General features: G+C 37.6%; 1 protein-coding gene across 4 annotated transcripts in view; it reads left to right on the top strand.

Moving 5' to 3' along the window:
* The window catches only part of LOC149081157 (solute carrier organic anion transporter family member 4A1-like), a 357,667-nt gene that overhangs the window by 156,570 nt on the left and 181,747 nt on the right, over nt 1-19,350 (top strand). For all 4 annotated transcript variants that reach the window (XM_089237938.1, XM_089237940.1, XM_089237937.1 and 1 more), the window contains exon 8: nt 11,057-11,216. In XM_089237938.1, coding sequence (XP_089094064.1) covers nt 11,057-11,216 — 160 coding nt within the window. The remainder of the gene's footprint in view (nt 1-11,056; nt 11,217-19,350) is intronic.

The raw sequence follows: 19,350 nt of genomic DNA, 5'->3' as shown, positions 1-19,350 counted from the left end.
AAAAGTCAGCTGTTGTATATATAAATCCCAGGACCTCGAATTTGAGGTATCGAACTCAGGCATAGACCCAATTGCTGCCATGTTAGAATTTTATAAACATCAATATAAATAGATACCATTGCGACGAAACTCGAGCGTGATGAGGAAAAGCAATGTCGAAATAAACATACCAGCTCTCATCTGACATCAGTTTGGTAAACATCCCATAGTTCGTCGCCAGTTTCATGTTTCAATTACTCGCTGAAACATTCGTCCGAGTGGAAGACGATAGAAGACTCTATCACTATAGAAGTGAACTCTTTGAATTATTACATTTAAAACACATACACACGTGATAAAGGAAGAAGCACGAACGAAATAGACGTTAACTACATGATTGCGAATGCTCGAGAGACACACAGAAGCAGAACAGACAGCAATCTTAAATCACTTGAACATTATAAACAAATCACAGAATAAGGTCTATTAGATGCTGCCATCTATTTTATCGGAATAGATCACAGCAAGTTTACTCATTACCAGGCGAGATCTCTCGCCCACCCGTCGACCCAATCTGTGAATTCTGTCAAATTTAACACCATCAACACCCACAGTTTCTGAGCAATTTTTTTATGTTTTGGTTTCTAGTGATTCGGCAGTCTCATTTGATTCCTCAGGAACACCTACAAAGACAAGGTTTTCCCTTCTATGTCTGTTTTCCAGATCATCAATTTTATCCATCATCAGCCTGTTCGATCGATGTAAATCCTCGATGTCCCCACGAGATATCTCACCAACTGCATTTTTCTCAAGATCAGAAACGCGTTTCTCCAACACTCCCAAGGACGTTTCAAACTTTTTCAGCTCACACTGTAGGATATCCACTTTACTGGAAACAGATTCCAAGGTTTCATGCAGGTCGACATGCAGGGATAATATTTTCACGCCTTTGTTTATATCAAAGTTTTCTAGGTCCATCAATTCTCCCATGCGCGATCTCAAATTACGGGATGGCATAATCGACTCATCAGCCGGCGATCGAACTTTTCTCTTCGGCTGGGACGCACCCGCTGGAACAGGAGGCCTTACTCTATCTTCAGCATTAGTTCCATGGCATGTCTCCCGAAAATGGACCAGCCATCTCGGGCGATGGTGTCTTTTCAGCATCCGCACCAAGTTCGGACCCAATACAAACAGTACATTTCCATCGTGTTTTTTCACTTTCATTTATCGAAAGCAAAACGTTTACGCATGACGGGTGAAAGCATTTCCAACACTTAATGCACTTCATAACATTGCTTTTCGTCGAAACAACCTTTCGGCATTCATCACACACTCGCTATAATACCCGGCGTTGCCCGGGTTTTCTTCAATGGGGCTGTTAGAAACACGCGATATCTCCCTCTTTCTTTGAGGGACATGCAAACCGTATCTAAAGTTAACCAATATGGCGACTTCCTGCGCGACTCATGAAATAACCAAATCTAGATTTAAAGAAACGTGGAAATGAAGAGTTTCCCCCCCCCCCTCCTTTTTTTTTGATGGACGCTAGGTATTTCGATTCCCTCCCCCTGAACTTCAAGTTATCCATCTGCCTGTTTCAGCATCCAAAAATGCTTAATTAAAGCTGTGGAATTTTTTCGATGTACTTTATGGGTCCATAATTAATTTTAAAACATCCTAAACCATATGAATTTATGCAGTTGAATATCAAAAGACAATACGGAGACATTAATTTTCATGCTTGAGAAGATGTAAATAAAAAGTTGAAATCAATGTTATTGCATGAATGTCCAACTCAAAAGTAGGTCCGGCTAATTACTTCGTATTTAATCTCCTGGGCTTCGTATATCTATCTCTAAGCGACCTCAATATTTCAAAAATCGAGATTTCAATACAATTTTAAAATTATTGATGTGACAGAAAACCTCACTAAATTTCAGCATTTATACAGTAGAATCGGCAATTATAACACTGATTTCTAGGAGGATCACCCTTTTCCTGACCCTCAAAGCGATGCTGGTGATGATTATGACGTCTATTCACAAAGCCTCATTACTGAGAGTATTGAAAATGTGGCAAACCATTATAAAGGCATAAACTATTATACATAACTGGCAGCATTAAAGAAGTGACAAACCATTGTAAAGGCATATGCATGTCTGAAACGCATTGCTAGGGAACCACGGTAACCAAAGTAAACGTTTGGAAAGTGATTGTTGAGGTCCAAAAACCATTGTTGCCCGACAGGTTTTTGCCCATTTGGGGCATTTGCCCTGGTCTGACGAAATTTTAAAGTAGCCTATCGTTCAAGTCGGGTCTCATTTGGTATACATGCAAAATTTGGCGACGATCGATCTAAAATTGTAGATTTGTATAGAGAACAAACACACACAGACAGACAGAAAATCAATTTTATATATATAGACTAGCTATAATACCCGGCGCTGCCCGGATTTTCTTCAATGAGGCTGTTTGGATCACGTGATATCTCCCTCTCTCTTTCTTTGAGGGACATAGGTGTCTAAGTAAACCAATATGACGACTTCCTGAGCGACTTCATGAAATAAACAAATCTAGATTTAAAGAAACATAGAAACGAATATATTTTTTTTCCTTTGTTTAAGGGGCACTAGGTATTTCGATCCCCCCCCCCTGAACTTTAATTTATCCATCTGCCTGTTTCAGTTTTCAAAAATGCTTGATCGAAGCTGTGGAATTTCTTCGATGTACTTTACGGGACCATAATTCATTTTAAAACATCCTAAACTATGAATTTATGCAGTTGAATATCAAAAGACAATACGGTGACATTATTTTTCATGCTTGAGAAGATGTAAATAAAAAGTTGAATCAATGTTATTGCATGAATGTCTAACTCAAAAGTAGGTCCGGCTAATTACTTCATTTTTAATCTCCTGGGCTTCGTATATCTCCAAGCGACCTCAATATTTCAAAAATTGAGAATTCAATACAATATTTAAAATTATTGATGGGGCGGAAAATCCCACTAATTTCCGCATTTCTACAGTAAAATCGACAATTTTAGCACTGATTTCTATGAGGATCACCCTTTTCCTGACTTTCAAAGCGATGCTGATGATGATTATGACGTCTATTCAAAAAGCCTCATTACTGAGAGTATATTGAAAATGTGGCAAACCATTATAAAGGCATAAACTATTATACATATACTAACAGGATTAAAGAAGTGGCAAACCGTTGTAAAGGCATATACACGTCTGAAACGCATTGCTATGGAACCACGGTAACCAAAGTAAACGTTCGGAAAGTGATTGTTGAGGCCCAAAAACCATTGTTGCCGGACAGTTTTTTGCCCATTTGGGGCATTTGCCCTGGTCTGACGAAATTTTAAAGTAGCCTATCGTTCAAGTCGGGTCCCATTTGGTATATATGCAAAATTTGGTGACGATCGATCTAAAATTGTAGATTGTATAGAGAACATACATACACACACACACAGACACACACACAGAAAATCTCCCCCTGAACTTCAAGGTATCTATTTCTGCCTGTTTGAGCTTCAAAAAATGCTTAATTAAAGCTGTGGAATTTTTTCGATGCACTTTACGGGGCCCATAACTAATTTTAAAAACATCCTAAACTATATGAATTTATGCAAATAAATATCAAAAGACAATACGGAGACATTAATTTTCATGCTTGAGAAGATGTAAATAAAAAGTTGAAATCAATGTTATTACATGGATATCAAACTCAAAAGTAGATCCGGCAAATTATTCATATTTTTAATTTTCTGGGCTTCGTATCTCCAAGTGAATTCCATATTTCAAAAATCGAGAATTCAATTTAATTTTTAAAATTATTGATGTGGCAGGGAACCCCCCCCCCCCACTAAATTTCCGTATTTATGCAGTTAAATCGGCAATTTTAATAGTGATTTTTATGAGGATCACCCTTTTCCTGGCCCTCAAAGCGATGATGGTGATGATTATGACGTCTATTCAAAAAGCCTCATTACTGAGAGTATTGAAAATGTGGCAAACTATTATAAAGGCATAAACTATTATACATAACTGGCAGCATTAAAGAAGTGACAAACCATTGTGAAGACATAAACACGTCTGAAACTCATCGCTAGGGAACCACGGTAACCAAAGTAAACGTTCGGAAAGTGATTGTTGAGGCCCAAAAACCATTGTTGCCGGACAGTTTTTTGCCCATTTGGGGCATTTGCCCTGGGCTGACGAAATTTTAAAGTAGCCTATCGTTCAAGTCGGGTCCCATTTGGTATATATGCAAAATTTGGCGACGATCGATCTAAAATTGTAGATTTGTATAGAGAACATACATACACACACACACAGACACACACACAGAAAATCAATTTTATATACATAGAAGACTAGCTGATACCCGGCGACGTTGCCCGCCCCGTAAAAAATTTATATATGTATAGCTTATTAATTATTTCTTAATCAAAAAAAATTCTGCATCAAGTAAGAAAAAATTACTTTTATTTTCAAATATTATAATTAAAAACTTCAGGCAATTCGCTTGTGGATACAAAATATCTTTGGTTTTTCCATCTGGTGTGTAGATGTACAAATTTTTGGGATTACCAACACGCGAACAGGCAACGAAAAGCTGTCCGTGAGAAATACAGGGCTCAAATAGGTTGATACCTGCCATTGCTAACGACTGGCCTCGCGCTTTGTTGATTGCCATAGCAAAAGCTAAGCGAATCGGGAACTGTAATCGCTTGAAAGTGAATGACATTTCTTCAGTGATAATTGGGATGCGTGGAATGAAGACGTCTTCTCCTTTGGCACATACAGTTAGAATCGTTGCTTCAAGGATGTAATTGTGCAATTTTTTCACGCAGACTCTGGTGCCATTGCAGAGTCTCGGTGTCTCCAAATTTCTTAGAAGCGTTATAGGTACTCCGACTTTGAGGGTCAAGTTGTGAGGTGGCACACCCGGAATATCCAAAGAGTTCAGAAATTCTGCAAGATATAGAACTGTCTGCGCTGAGTCTGTGACAGTGTCAACCGATTTGTAAGATGTGGAGTCTCCTGGAATAATTTTTAGAATTTTTTCGTTGATCTTGTTCACACTGTCATTTTCCGGTGCCAGAATTACTCTCTCACAGTCACTCATGGTTTTGGTGATTTTGTTTGGGAAGACTTTGTCTCCAAGTTCTTGAACTGAGTTTAAAAACTGGTAAAATCCATTTGGGAACGTAATCAGTCCTTCTTGGGTCTACGGGAATTCTTCCATTGCTAAGTTTGATCAACTGATGTGAAAATGATAGCAGTGCCGAGTCATTTTGCAGTTGAACTCGCATGTTGGTGGACAATGATAATTTTTTAGCTTCGTGCCAGAGTGTTGATGTCCTAACGAACTCGAGGCGACCACCGATAGACAGCACCTTCACTTCAAACCCATCTCACTAATGGCAGTAAATTGCAATGTAGCGATACGGCCAGAGTTGGTGTTTGGTGAAGTAGAGTGCTGATGATTTGAGGCAAGCATTGAGTTCATCAGCTGGCGTTGAACATTTTTATTCCCTGTTTTATCGTCGTAGTTGTTGTTCACTGTTGTTAGTGACGTCATATGTCCAGCTTCTGCAGCGAATATTATTCAAACTCCTTTTAAGCACTTTTTAAATTGAAACTATACCTCAACGATGGGTGGTTGATGAGATAAAGGCCCCATTAGCACTTACAGGACACCCTGTATACATGCAAGCAAAAATATCTGGCGCTTCCCGGGTTTTTTTTAATTACTGGGAGGATTGGAAAAGTGACAAACCGTTATAAAGGAATAAACTGTTATGATGGCAGCGTTAAAGATGTGACAAACTATTGTAAAGACATATACATGTCTGAAATGCATTGTTGGAAACCACGGTAACCAAAGTAAACGTTCCGAAAGTGATTGTTTAGGCCCCAAAACCGTTGTTGCCCGACAGTTTTTTGCCCATTTCGGGCATTTGCCCAGCTCTGATGAACTTTTAAAGTAGCCTACGGTTCAATCCCGGAGCTGTTTGGTATATATGCAAAATCTGGCGACGATCGGTCTAAAACTGTAGATTTGTATAAAGAGCATACATACATACATACATACATACTTTCACATTTATATATAAGATATAAATAGGAAAGTATGTATGTATGTATGCTCTTTATACAAATCTACAGTTTTAGACCGATCGTCGCCAGATTTTGCATATATACCAAACAGGTCCGGGATTGAACCGCAGGCTACTTTAAAAGTTCGTCAGAGCTGGGCAAATGCCCGAAATGGGCAAAAAACTGTCGGGCAACAATGGTTTTGGGGCCTCAACAATCACTTTCGGAACGTTTACTTTGGTTACCGTGGTTCCCAACAATGCGTTTCAGACGTGTATATATGCCTTTACAATGGTTTGTCAAATCTTTAATTCTGCCATTATAATGGTTTGTCACTTTTCCAATCCACCCAGTAATTGAAGAAAACCCGGGAAGCGCCGGGTATTATGGCTAGTCTTATATATAAATGTGAAAGTATGTATGTATGTATGCTCTTTATACAAATCTACAGTTTTAGACCGATCGTCGCCAGATTTTGCATATATACCAAACAGGTCCGGGATTGAGCCGTAGGCTACTTTAAAACTTCGTCAGAGCTGGGCAAATGCCCGAAATGGGCAAAAAACTGTCGGGCAACAATGGTATTGGGGCCTCAACAATTACTTTCTCGGAACGTTTACTTTGGTTACCGTGGTTTCCAACAATGCGTTTCAAACGTGAATATATGCCTTTACAATGGTTTGTCACACCTTTGATTCTGTTATTATAACAGTTTATTCATTTATAACGGTTTGTCACTTTTCCAATTTAATTGCAGAAAACCCGGAAAGCGCCGGGTATTTCTGCTAGCCTATATACAGGTTGTCCTGTAATCCTGTAAGTGATAATGCAGCCTTTATCTCATCAACCGCCCATCGTATAGGTTTAGTTTCAATTTAAAAAATGCGTAAAAGGCGTTTGAATAATATTCGCTGCACAAGCTGGACGTATGACGTCGCTAACAACAGAGAACAACAACTACGACGACAAAACTGGGAATAAAAATGTTTAACGCCAACTGATGAACTCAATGCTTGCCTCAAATCATCAACACTCTGGCCCGAAGTTAAAAAATTATCATTATCCACCAACATGCGAGTTCAACTGCAAAATGACTCAGCACTGCTATCATTTTCACATCAGTTGACCCAAGCACTGGACCGATTACGTTCCCAAATGGATTTTGCCAGTTGTTAAACTCAGTTCAAGAACTTGCAGACAAAGTCTTTCCAAACATTCAACAAAATGGCAAAAACCATGAGTGGCTTTCTGAGAGAGATTCTGGCACCGAAAAATGACAGTGTGAACTTCCTAAAAATTATTCCGGGAGACTCCACATCTTACAAATCGGTTGACACTGTCACAGACACAGCGCAGACATTTAGTTCTGTATCCTGCAGAATTTCTGAACTCCTTTGGATATTCCGGGTGTGCCGCCACACAATTTGACCCTCAAAGTCGGAGCACCTATAATGCTTTTAAGAAATTTGGACACACCGAGACTGCAATGGCACCAGACTCTGCGTGAAGAAATTGCACAATTGCATCATTGAAGCGACGATTCTAACTGGATGTGCCAAAGGAGAGAAGACGTCTTCGTTCCACGTATCCGAATTATCAGTGAAGAAATGCCATTCACTTTCAAGCGATCACAGTTCCCGATTCATTTAGCTTTTGCCATGACAATCAACAAAGCGCAAGGCCAGTCGTTAGCAGTGGCAGGTATCAACTTACTTGAGCCCTGTTTTTCACACGGACACCTTTTCGTCACCTGTTCACGTGTTGGTAATAGCAAAAATTTGTACATCTACACACCAGATGGGAAAAGAAAAAATATTGTGTATTCACAAGCGATTGCCTGAAGTTTTTAATAATAAAAGTAATTTTTTCTTACTTGATGCAGAAATTTTTTTGAGTAAGAAATAATTAATAAGCTATACATATATAAATTTTTTACGGGGCGGGAAACGTCGCCGGGTATCAGCTAGTTACTCATATCCGCAAACTTTATATAAAACTACCTGATGAATAGGACAAAAATAAAATAAAAATTGGATAGCCGAAGATTTCTGTAAATCGTATGTTTGTCTTAAGATTACCTTGATATGGCAGAGACCGAAAATTTTGCGACCGATCGCTTCGCTGTCTGTGTTGCCACTGAGACAGAGAAACAAAACAATAATACGAAGTAATACATAAACAAACAGGTTTTTCTGAGGCCCTACCTTGTAAATTCTAGAAAATTTCAACCGGATTTCATTTTTGTGAGGCCCTTCTTCTCCTGCGGGCCCGGGCCACGCCTGTGTAAGCCCATGCGTTAAGACCTTAGAGAAGAAATAATACAGAGAAAGCAAGTGTATTCATTTCTTTCATACAGCGCCCGCCAACATAACACCACGTGACTGCCGTTGGTGGAGTTGCAGTGGTTGGCTACTATCTCTAATTTGGCGATACGTGTTATTTTCCTTCTACACTTTTCAGTTCGATGGTTATTAAAGTTTTCTCAGACGAGCTCCGCGGTAAACCTCCGAGAAATTGATAATTTTTTAAATCACAATTTGGATTCCACGAGTTTGAAGTTGAGGCCTTTGAGAAATTCAGAGTGAATGTTAAATAAAATATAAGCTTTATTTCCCCTTTACATCTTAAAAACACAAGAAATTTGAATTTCTATCACATACTGGTTTCTTTCTGTTCATCAGGCGATCAACTTTGAAAAAAGAAATGCTTGAAAAAAAAACGAATATTTCTTGAATTTTTTTTTACAGATTGTTATAAACTTCTGCAAAAGTTATATCAACTCTTTATTATAGGTGGAGATAGTCTTGAAAGTTTGGGAGAGGGGCATGATTTCATATACATTGTTCCGGATAATTTTCCACAAGACTTCGAGATTGCAAAACAAGAAGCGGTTCGACGGACAAACACAGGTTTATTTACAGAACATCAATTTACACGTATTTACAAGCTAACCAGAGAGCTAACAACTTTCTCGCAAAGTTTAAACACGACTGACTGAATCTCCTTGTGCCTCTCTAGCCTGCCATCTTGTGAGCGCCGCACTATTTATAACCCCGACAGAAACTTCGAGAAATAGAACATTCCACAAAAATTCTATTTTACAGGTTTCTAGTCGGCGGCGCCACCGTACGGATGGGTTGAACCAATGTCTGGAGGGGTGGGACTTTCTAGAATGTTCTCAACAATAGCATCCCTTTCCAATAAACCGAAACCGGCATCAACCGATTTCGATATTTCTGAGAGCCATCGAACAAATCGCGCTATCTATCGCCTACAGATCGTAACAATATGCATATACATGAGATCAGTCGATTAAATCAGTCCCCTAATTTATTTTATATGTATTCATTTTTAAATATCTGATAACTGGTAGTATATTTGAGAATTAAAAAAAAATTGGATATTAATTTAGCATGTTTTTCTTTGTGGTTAGTGTAAATTTCAAATTGTTTTTTAATCAGTATAAATTAACTTCATTTGATTAAAATAATTAGTAATGATGATTTTTGGAAACTTCATGTTTCACGTGGCAAAACAAATTTCCGAAAAAAAATCCAATTTTTTCTGTTTTTTTAAAAAAAATTATTTCTGTTCATGGAAAAAAAAATTCCAGATCGAAAATTAGGATGAATTCAAAAAATTTAATTTCTAAAAAAGTCATAAAAATTAGATTTCTTTGTAAACAAATGTTTAAAAATACTGTAGCACTCATTAGACCTTTTAATTTCCAAAGATGTTAATTTCATACAAAAATTTGGCTATTTCAGTCATCAAAACACCATTCTCATTTGGCGAAAAAATGCGGTCGCCAAGAAAAACATGTAAGCATACTCTGACAGCATTCCAAATAAAAGGATCTAATTGCAACAAATTTCAGATATAACTTGTTGATAATGAGTAGTTATTCGATCAATTATTAATAGCCTCATAAGTTCAGACAAATATTGTTGAAAAATATGCAAGATCTTAAAACTTAACACGCTAGAAAACACGCGCTTTGATGAACTTTCTTCACACGCTCCGGCTTTAATATTAATACCTCATATTTATTCAAAAAACACTCAAATATTTAATAATAATATACATCTCTGAAAAGTGAAGAGTCCTCCTTTGATTTGTTTTTCGGAACAGCCGTAAGCACAACACGCAGTTATCATTTTTCACGTAGATTTCAAAGTAATTCACACACCTCGTCCTGCTTACCATTGAAAATAGCCGTAGAATGAAATTTACCAGCACAGGGAAGGACGGCAGTCACGTGACACAATGTTTGCGGAGAAAAAAATAGGTTTTCCTCTCTCTCTACCCTTATTTCTTCTCTAAGTTCAAGACAGCACTGAGTATGAAACTTTAAATGGAAACTTTAAACTATTTGAATGCAGTGAATGTTTTAAAATGATAATTTTTTTCTCATCTCAGTCATTTTATGCATTCAATGATCAAGAACCACAGTTCTAAAACCAATCCTGAAGGCTACTCTAAACCATTTTATAACAGAAATAGGATTTGTATACATTAACCATTCTCTTCTTTAATGAGGGTGTTTTGTGTGCTACCCATTCTTGTATTGAGTAGCTTGAAAAGATTGAGCATTTTGTGTATAACATTATATAACAACATCTGTATATCAATAACAAGTAACTTGTATAAGACTGTCAAAATTCTCTAGAGCAGCGGTTCTAGGAAAAAAACATTAAAGTTAAAAAATAATAATTATAAATATTTTTAAATAGTAAAAATAAACCAGTAACTTTTAATGAATAATTAAAAATGGGCCTACGGGGCTCCGCCATAGAATTTTTCTACTAAAAAGGGCTCCGTGAGTCAAAAAAGTTTGAGAACCGCTGCTCTAGAGTAATAACTAGATACTACGTTTTTGTGTATGCACCTTTTCTATTTTAAGTCTCCAATTTATATTTACCTTCACATTTTTCTTTCATATCATTATTTGTAACATCTAGATCAGATGCTATTTCAAGATCAAGATTTACTGCAGATTGTAACAGTCCATGCAAGTGTTCACCAGAATTATACAATCCTGTCTGTGGAACGGACAATGTTTTATATTACTCACCATGTTTTGCAGGCTGTAAAGTAACATATCAAGTGGATGAAACAAAGGTAGACTTTCAATGGAATTACAACATCATAGTCAGTTATAAGAGTAAATTATTTTATCAGAATCATATGCAAAGGTATTATATTTTAGAGTAATATGTTTCTATATTTTGATTAGCTGTTACCCGCAGCTTCGCTCGTGTGGATTTTGTAATCTGAAAATTACTGGACGATGATTCCCCCATATAATATTTAAACCCCTCATGACCCTCTTGGCGGTTGAGTTTTCAGAAATCCTTTCTCAGTGGGTTTCATCATTATAAAACATGATACTAATCAAATTTCATATTTATAGTTTTAGAGTGGTTTTGGCTCGGCCATGATTGCCCGCATACAACTTTTGAACTGCCTTATCACAGACAACCTTAGACGGTAAAATTTGAAAGTCCCTCCTTAGTGAGACATCGTAAAATAAAACTACTGACTAAAATTTCATACTTATATCTTCAGTGATTTCAACTCGCTAGGAAAGGGTCTCGAGGTGTCGTCCTCAAAAAATTATGAAAACAATTATGTGCATTCATCTCGCCCAGAAACACACAAAAACAAGATTAGCGGCACAATTCAATTTTTAAAGCAACATAAAAAAATTATTGAAAACGATAAATTTTCAATCGGATACTCATCATTTCTTGCGGTGTGATTACTTATAAAAAAAAATTTATTTTCATCATCTTTTCCCTCTAGCGCTTCTCTGTTTTATATAGAAACTAGTTATTTCTCTTTTTTTCCTCTTTCTGTGCTGTACCTGATCATGTATTGTTTGAATGATGTCACACTAAAGTTGCAGGATTTTTTAATTAATTTCAACCTCTATTAGCATTCAAAATATTAATATTTACTTTTTTTTGGAATGGCCGATAATAATTTCGGATTTTTTTATATTTTTGTGCATATTTATGAGTAGAAGAAGTGGTAATTTTTCAGAACTTTTTGAAGGCGTCACTTTCGGACCCTTTTCTTGTAATTGATCAATATACTATACTTTGAAGCCCCTTAAGTGGTTGAGTTCTGAAAAATCCCGTCTTAGTGAGTCTTAACATTACCATGGTCCTCCACACCCTAGAGCAGGGCCCTTAGGCTGAGATCTTTTCGAGGCTTCCCGGTCCGACATTTCATGGGCCCTTCTATAATTAATTTATAGCTTGAAAAATCCAAAAAATTATGAGCATTGTCCCGGGCCCCAGGGCTAGGGATCTGTCAGCCCCACTCATGTGGGAGCCATGACCATTACAAAATAAAAATGCTGACCAAATTTCATATTTGTGGCTTCAGCTCTTTCGGCTCATCACGATTTCTCTACATACCCTTTAAACCACCTTATGCCTCCTTTAGGGGGGGGGGAATGGAATTTCGAGAAAAAAAACCCTTTTTAATGAGACTTTCATCATACAATAGAACAACTGACCAAAATTTCTTATTTGTCGCTTCAGCGGTTTTGGCTCGCAGTGATTTATTCATGTAATATTCAAACCAACCCCCCTTAGGGTTCGAATTTTTGAAAAACCTCTCCTTAATTATACAACCTCTCTTTACGTCACGAAATAAAATTACTGACTTCAGCGGTTTCGGCTCAGCGGGATTTCTTTAACTGCTTTTTAGGGGTGGGGGGTGGAATTAAAAAAAAAACTCTTTGGTGGATCGAAAAATCAAAATGTGGATAAAAGAATTGGCATTGGCTGCAAAAGTTGCCTTTTAAGCATACTAGCATAAATTCAAAATTTTTCAATTTCAATTAATTTTTTCCGGTGCCCCAAGACGCTTAAATATTTGCCAAAAAAACTATTTTTATGAGAATTTTGAATAAAAAATAAAAAATGAGTTAAATATTCGATTTCACAGGGAAAATAGCATAGGCAGAGAATGAAAAAGCGTTTATTGTTTATTATTAAATGTATAAAATTATTTAGTATGGTAAAAGTTAGAAGGAATGGTGAAAATATTCATGCCATACCCAAGCAGTTGAAAGTTGCATTCGCATAGTGTCTGAGGCGTCGGAAAGTGTGTGTGGAGAAGAGACAAGGTTTGATTTTAGCCTATTCAACACTAAAAAAATCAAGAAGCCATATCAAAAATTTTAATACCAAAAGCATTACAAATATTTAAATCTTCAAATTAATACAATTAAAAAAGTCATTATATAAGTTCAATTTTATGATTTATTACTTTGATTTTTAAATTTATACTTCATGTATTATTATAAAATTGTTATGATTTATAAGTTTATACTTAAATATATACCTGAATACTCTGCAAAATGTATAAAAAATTGTCATTAATTTACAATTTTTAATACATTTTCAGAAAAGTGTGAATTTTTAACCATTTTTGGGGCGCTTGGGCCACCAGAAGATGTGTGTGAATGGATTTCAATAAAACAATTATGCAATATATAGGCCTGTATGTCCAAGACACAACTTTCCTACCCCACGCCAAGCCATTTCGAAATTTTTTTTTTTATAAATTTTTATCAAAATGCCAATCATCGATGGGGGGGATGGGGTTTCAGATTTACTGACTTTTGATGATGGGGGAAGTTTTAATGATGCTTACGTCATGAACCACTCTTCATGAAATTTTTGAAATATTCTTAATGGCATCTTGAGAATATCAAAAACGAGAAAAACCTTTCCCAATTTGTGGGCACCTGATGATAATACCCCTATATTGATAGGAATCCTTGAGTGATTTGCCTGACTCCCGCACAGGGCCAGTCTTAAGGCTAAAACACATTACTATGACGTGACGTCTTTACGTCACGTCAGATGACGCAAGATCATATCAGACATTATACGGTGAGTACATTGGTCTGATGTTTTAAGGCCGAAACACACTACGATGACGAATTTCTACGAATCAGAATTTACCGAGTCTCTGGCATGACGTGAAATCACGTCACGTCGGTGTAGTGTGTTTCTGCTTTTACGCCATCCATAGTGAAATCATTGTGTGTCTTGGTCGTAATATTTACTACTGTACTATTGACAACTTATAACGGTGGACTTTTTGAAAAATAATTTTTTTTTTCAACACCCATGGATGCGAGACGTGTTTTTGGATAACCTTGATGAGGAAAAGATCACTGCATTAATCGTTGCAGTACAGTATTCGAGAAGAATGTAGATGTATCCCATACCGGGCCGCCTTTACCATGCATGGGGCCCGTCACGAAAATAATAGCTGGGCCGCTTATAACCCCGATTTTTTCCCCTTTCTGTGAGAGAGGAATCGAAAATTAAGAAAATGGAAATCATGAAGTTCGAAATACAGTATATAAATGCGAAGGGAAAAAAATTTCAGAATTGGTGAAATTATAGAATAGAAATACAGCGAAACTTCGCTACAACGTTACTCGATAGAACGACAAATCCCTCTGCAACGATATTTTCAAGTCGCTCAGTAATGTATAAACTCGAATGCTAAACTGCTGCCTCTGGATATAACGATAATCCCTCTACCGCGATATTTTTCTGAGGTTCGAGAATATCATCATCATCCTTTGGTGTCCCGTAAGGGTAAAACCTAGGCAAATTTTGCCCATTGCTCTAACACCAAGGGGTATAACATGAGTTGTTGGTCATGTACAAGATGATATACTTATAGATATGAAGAGAAATATTATTTTGTGGAAATTCCCAGAGTTTGTGGCCGCTCTGGGGACGAAAGTTATGGTATCGGTTGTGTGGACCGAATGTTCTGTCGATAGCTCGGGTGTGGATCAAAAAAGCGCGAATACGATAACGAAACTCTTACAATAAAGAGAGACACGAAAACACCACTTTCTCGCACGGACACGTTTATTAGACTGACTTTTTACACAAGTACATACAATATCTACAAGAAGAAGAAAAAGAAAGGGAACAAAAACCAAAGCAATGGCTAAAGCAATCTAAGGTTGCATATATACATACGTACGTGGCGTTGTAAAGAGGAGGAGAAAAATATAAACTATAATACGTGTACGCAACAGAAGCAGATGGCTCTACTGAACATCGGTTACCATTATATTGAATCTCTGTACGTGGGAGATTATGGAAAACCGCAACCTGTAAAGGCCATATTAGAAAATTTGAGGTTGCTCCTGTCTGCGGTACTTTTTTTTTTTTAGAAAAGGAGCAGAGGAGGTCTCGGAGAGATATGGTCAAGAACTCAACATGAAGTTAGGGGCCATTCAAGTATTACGTAAGCAGATTTTCAGCCATTTTTGAGCCCCTCCCCCCCTGTCAGCAGCTTAGAATATTTCATATCTTCATAAAGGGGTAGTTGATGACGTAAGCAACCTTCAAACCCCCCCCCCCGTCATCAAAAGTCAGCAAATCCGAAACCCCCCTCAATGCTGACGTAATACTTGAATGACCCCTTATTAGATAGTAACGCATGAGAGTTCAAGTTAGAGCAGAATTGAAACTCCCTATGCATTCAGGTGTTTGGTGTAATTGAGAAAATTTACCAGCCCAGCATTTACACCTTCACTTAGTGTCACCTGATGATCACCGAAGTAGTTCCTTCTCGGGATAGAGAAGGCGGGACATCGTCCCACATAGTGGAGTGGAGTTTCGTCTTCTTCTCCACACGCAGGACAAATAGGTGAATCTGCATAGCCACAGTTGTGTAGGTGTTTCGCTAAGTTAGCATGACCAGTGATGATCTGTATAACCTGTCGAATTTGTTTGCTGTTCAATGAGATGAGTTTTTTGGCAATATTCGGATGGGTTCCCAAAGCCAGCTTGGCCTGTCTGCAGTCCTGCCTTGAGTTCCATTGCTGCCTTTGTTTGTCTTCTATCTATTGTTTGACATCTCCTTTGATGGTTGACATCGAAACAGGATGGAAAGGTTCAGGTCCAGATAGCTTCAGGTTCGCTGCCTCTTTGGCTATCTGGCCTGAGAGTTCATTTCCCTGGAAATTTACATGACCAGGAACCCAGTAAAGGTTGATATTGTTGCCCAATGCTGCAAAGTTATTCAGCATGTCAGTAGTTAAGAATATAGTTATATCGAGATTTCACTAATTCCAGAACTGATAAAATTCGGAATTGATGGAAAGTTCAGAAATTATTTATAAAAGAAGAATTACAGATATGGTGGAAATTCATAATTATTTATTTCTAAATGAAAATGCAGATTTCCAGAATTTATGAAAGAAATTATTGCTACTGTAAATGCACCTCCCCCCCCCCAATCGCAGATCCCGCTGCGACCGCACCTTTCTCACACAATTAAAGGCTTTAATTCCAACGATAATGCATAATTCTTGAAGTTTGGGCTGAACATCCCTGAAATTAAAAAAGAATACCTAAATTGCAAAAAGCAACCCGCACGTTTGTGCATAACAGGGTCTAAATGGATTATGCATATAATCTCCGGTAAAAGTGATGAATGTTTCGAACTTAACGAGACAATTGGTGTATTATCGATATGCTTTACTGATTCAACACATTTACCGTAACATGCATTTAATTGTATGGTTCATCAGCTTCAAAAAACTTCATATCAAATATACGCTTCCCTCTGTTCAGTATCCGCTGGTAAAAGTTCATGACGCGACTGCAATCTGTATGGGTACAGATCAAGGATTCCATGAAGAATATTTCTTATCGAGGATGGTGGTAAGCACAAGCGTCTGGCAGCTTCACGAGTTCTAGTCCCTGCAGCTGATTCGGACGCTAAGGTTTCCATTTCGGCTGCAACACGCAGCGAACGTGGCTTCCTTAAACATGGTCGTTCTGCTCTTACACGATCCTCCAGCGTTCCAGTTTCCCCAAACCGCTTAACAAGCTTTATGAGGCCTGTCCCTGTTAAAAGTCCTTTTCCAGTCCTCACATTCTTTTGAACTCGGAATTTACGCAAGGCAATGTTCGCCGATTCGTGTGGTTCACGTAAAAAAAAAACTCGCCAACAAAGCTTTATCCTTCGCACTCAGCATCCTTGTTCACGAACACGGTTTACAACGGTGAACTGATTGTGGATTACGAGCACAAGTTCTTATAACCGTCTCATTTGCATATTTCCACCAAATTCGCTCATACCAGTACCACCTATCGTCTGTTTTTGTTATTTTTTTTCCTGACTTAAAAAAATTCCCTTTGTAGTGTAAACCTGGCCTAAGACAGAATTGTGATGTGAATATTTCTAAGCACACATTTTGAAAGTCTCCATCCCTCCCCTTTTTTACTACTTACAAATTCTTTGATATCTCCAGAATTTCTTTTTCTTTTTTTTTGGAACATCGAATGTTTTGGATGTTTTTGGATTTGATTTTTCGAACATTGGATGTTTTTGGAATTTTTTTTCCATATTTTTCCGAAAAGACGGATTTTTTTTTTCAAAATATTTTGAAAATATTTGAAGACATTTTCTCCCATCGACTACTTGTGAGGATCGGAATGAAGACATCTTTATTCCCATATTCTATGTGGCTCTAGATTAAACCACCAAAGAATGCCTCTAGGCTGCCTATGGGCACTGAATCAGGGGTGAAGGAGAAAAATAATTACATTTTTGCGAAAAAACAGTTTTTATGCACGAATTTCGAACTAAAGATGTGGGCGATTCGTCCGTTTGAAAGGGTATGCGGACCCGCATCCGCGTGAAAGGGGCCTTAGCAGCAGCCACAAAACAGGCCCTATTGTTACGCAAGTTTCTCAAGAAACTTGACATGCCAGAAGCCAACGTCCCAATCAAGATCTACTGTGACAATAAAGGAGCGATCGACTTGAATAGAAACAGCATATTCCATGCTCGAACAAAGCATTTTCATGTCACCCACCATGTGTGTAGAGATGCTGTTAAAAACGACAAGATTGAAGATTGGAATTGAGCTCATTGTAGCCAATTCATTAACAAAGGCTGTACCAAGAACGAAACATGAACTGCGCACTTCGAAGATAGATGGATCTTGGAAGATAAAGATGCGGACGAATCGCCCGCATCTTTAGGCCGAACACATACTGGGGATGTGAGCGGAGAGGTACGAAATAGCGGCGAAAACAAATGTACTGTTTTGTTCTGCGCCTCACATACTCGGGCAGCGAGACGAGGAGGAGAAAGAGGCAGCTGAAGAGGTACGCTACTCTTTCAAGCCGGTTTGTTTTCATCGCGAGGTAAAATTAGACGCTATTTGGGGATTGGTCAGTTTTCTCCCCTTTTTTTTCTCCTCACTCTTTTGGAAAAAAAAAGAGAACTTCTGAGGGGGGATCATCATCATTTGGTTTGGAGGGTGTGCTTCGGATTTTTTTTTCACTTTTGGCGCTCTCTCTTCTTTTCGATTCCCATTTTTTGTGCATAAGGCCCCTTTCACACGGAGCGGATGCGGACGCGGGTCCGCATACCCTTTCAAACGAGCACTGAAGATGCGGACGAATCGCCCGCATCTTTAGTTCGAAATTCGTGCATAAAAACGGTTTTTTCGCAATTTTTGTAATTATTTTTCTCCTTCACCCCTGATTCAGTGCCCATAGGCAGCCTAGAGACATTCTTTGATGGTTTTTATCATTGAGCCTAAAGATGCCTCCATTCCGATCCTCACAAGTAGTCGATGGGAGAAAATATCTTAAAATATTTTCAAAAAATTTTGAAAAAAAATCTGTCTTTTCGGAAAAATATGAAAGAAAATTCCAAAAACACATCCAATGTTCGAAAAATCAAATACAAAAACATCCAAAACATTCGATGTTCCAAAAAAAAAAAAAAATTCAGAAAATATCAAAGAATTTGCAAGTATAAAAAAAAGGGAGGGGTTGGGACTTTCAAAATGTCTGTGCTTAGAAATATTCACATCACAATTCTGTCTTAGGCCGGGTTTACACTATAAAAGTTTTGTAAAAGCTCTTTGAGAAAACGTGAAAAATTCAACCATTAAGATCACCGGTTGCATTTGCTTGAATGCAACCGATGCGCCTATTGCTTGAATTTTTCAACTTTTATAAAAGATCTTTTACAAAACCTTATAGTATGATCCCGGCCTCAAGTACGGATTACACTATAAAAATTTTATAATAATTCTTTTAAAAAAGCAACTAATATATTTATCGGTTGCGCTTGCAATTTATTAGTTGCTTTTTTCAAGTTTTATAAAATAACTTTCATAAACCTTTTAGAGTGAAATCCCATCCTTAGATTACTCACTTCTGAAATATAA

Source organism: Pholcus phalangioides, unplaced genomic scaffold (assembly GCF_987345545.1).
Source record: "Pholcus phalangioides strain wild (caught in Gottingen) unplaced genomic scaffold, Ppha-v1.0 ptg000010l_1, whole genome shotgun sequence".
In the NCBI taxonomy this organism is placed as follows: domain Eukaryota; kingdom Metazoa; phylum Arthropoda; class Arachnida; order Araneae; family Pholcidae; genus Pholcus; species Pholcus phalangioides.
The sequence above is the reverse complement of the archived record's forward strand: the minus strand, read 5'-3'. Positions and strand labels throughout refer to the sequence as shown.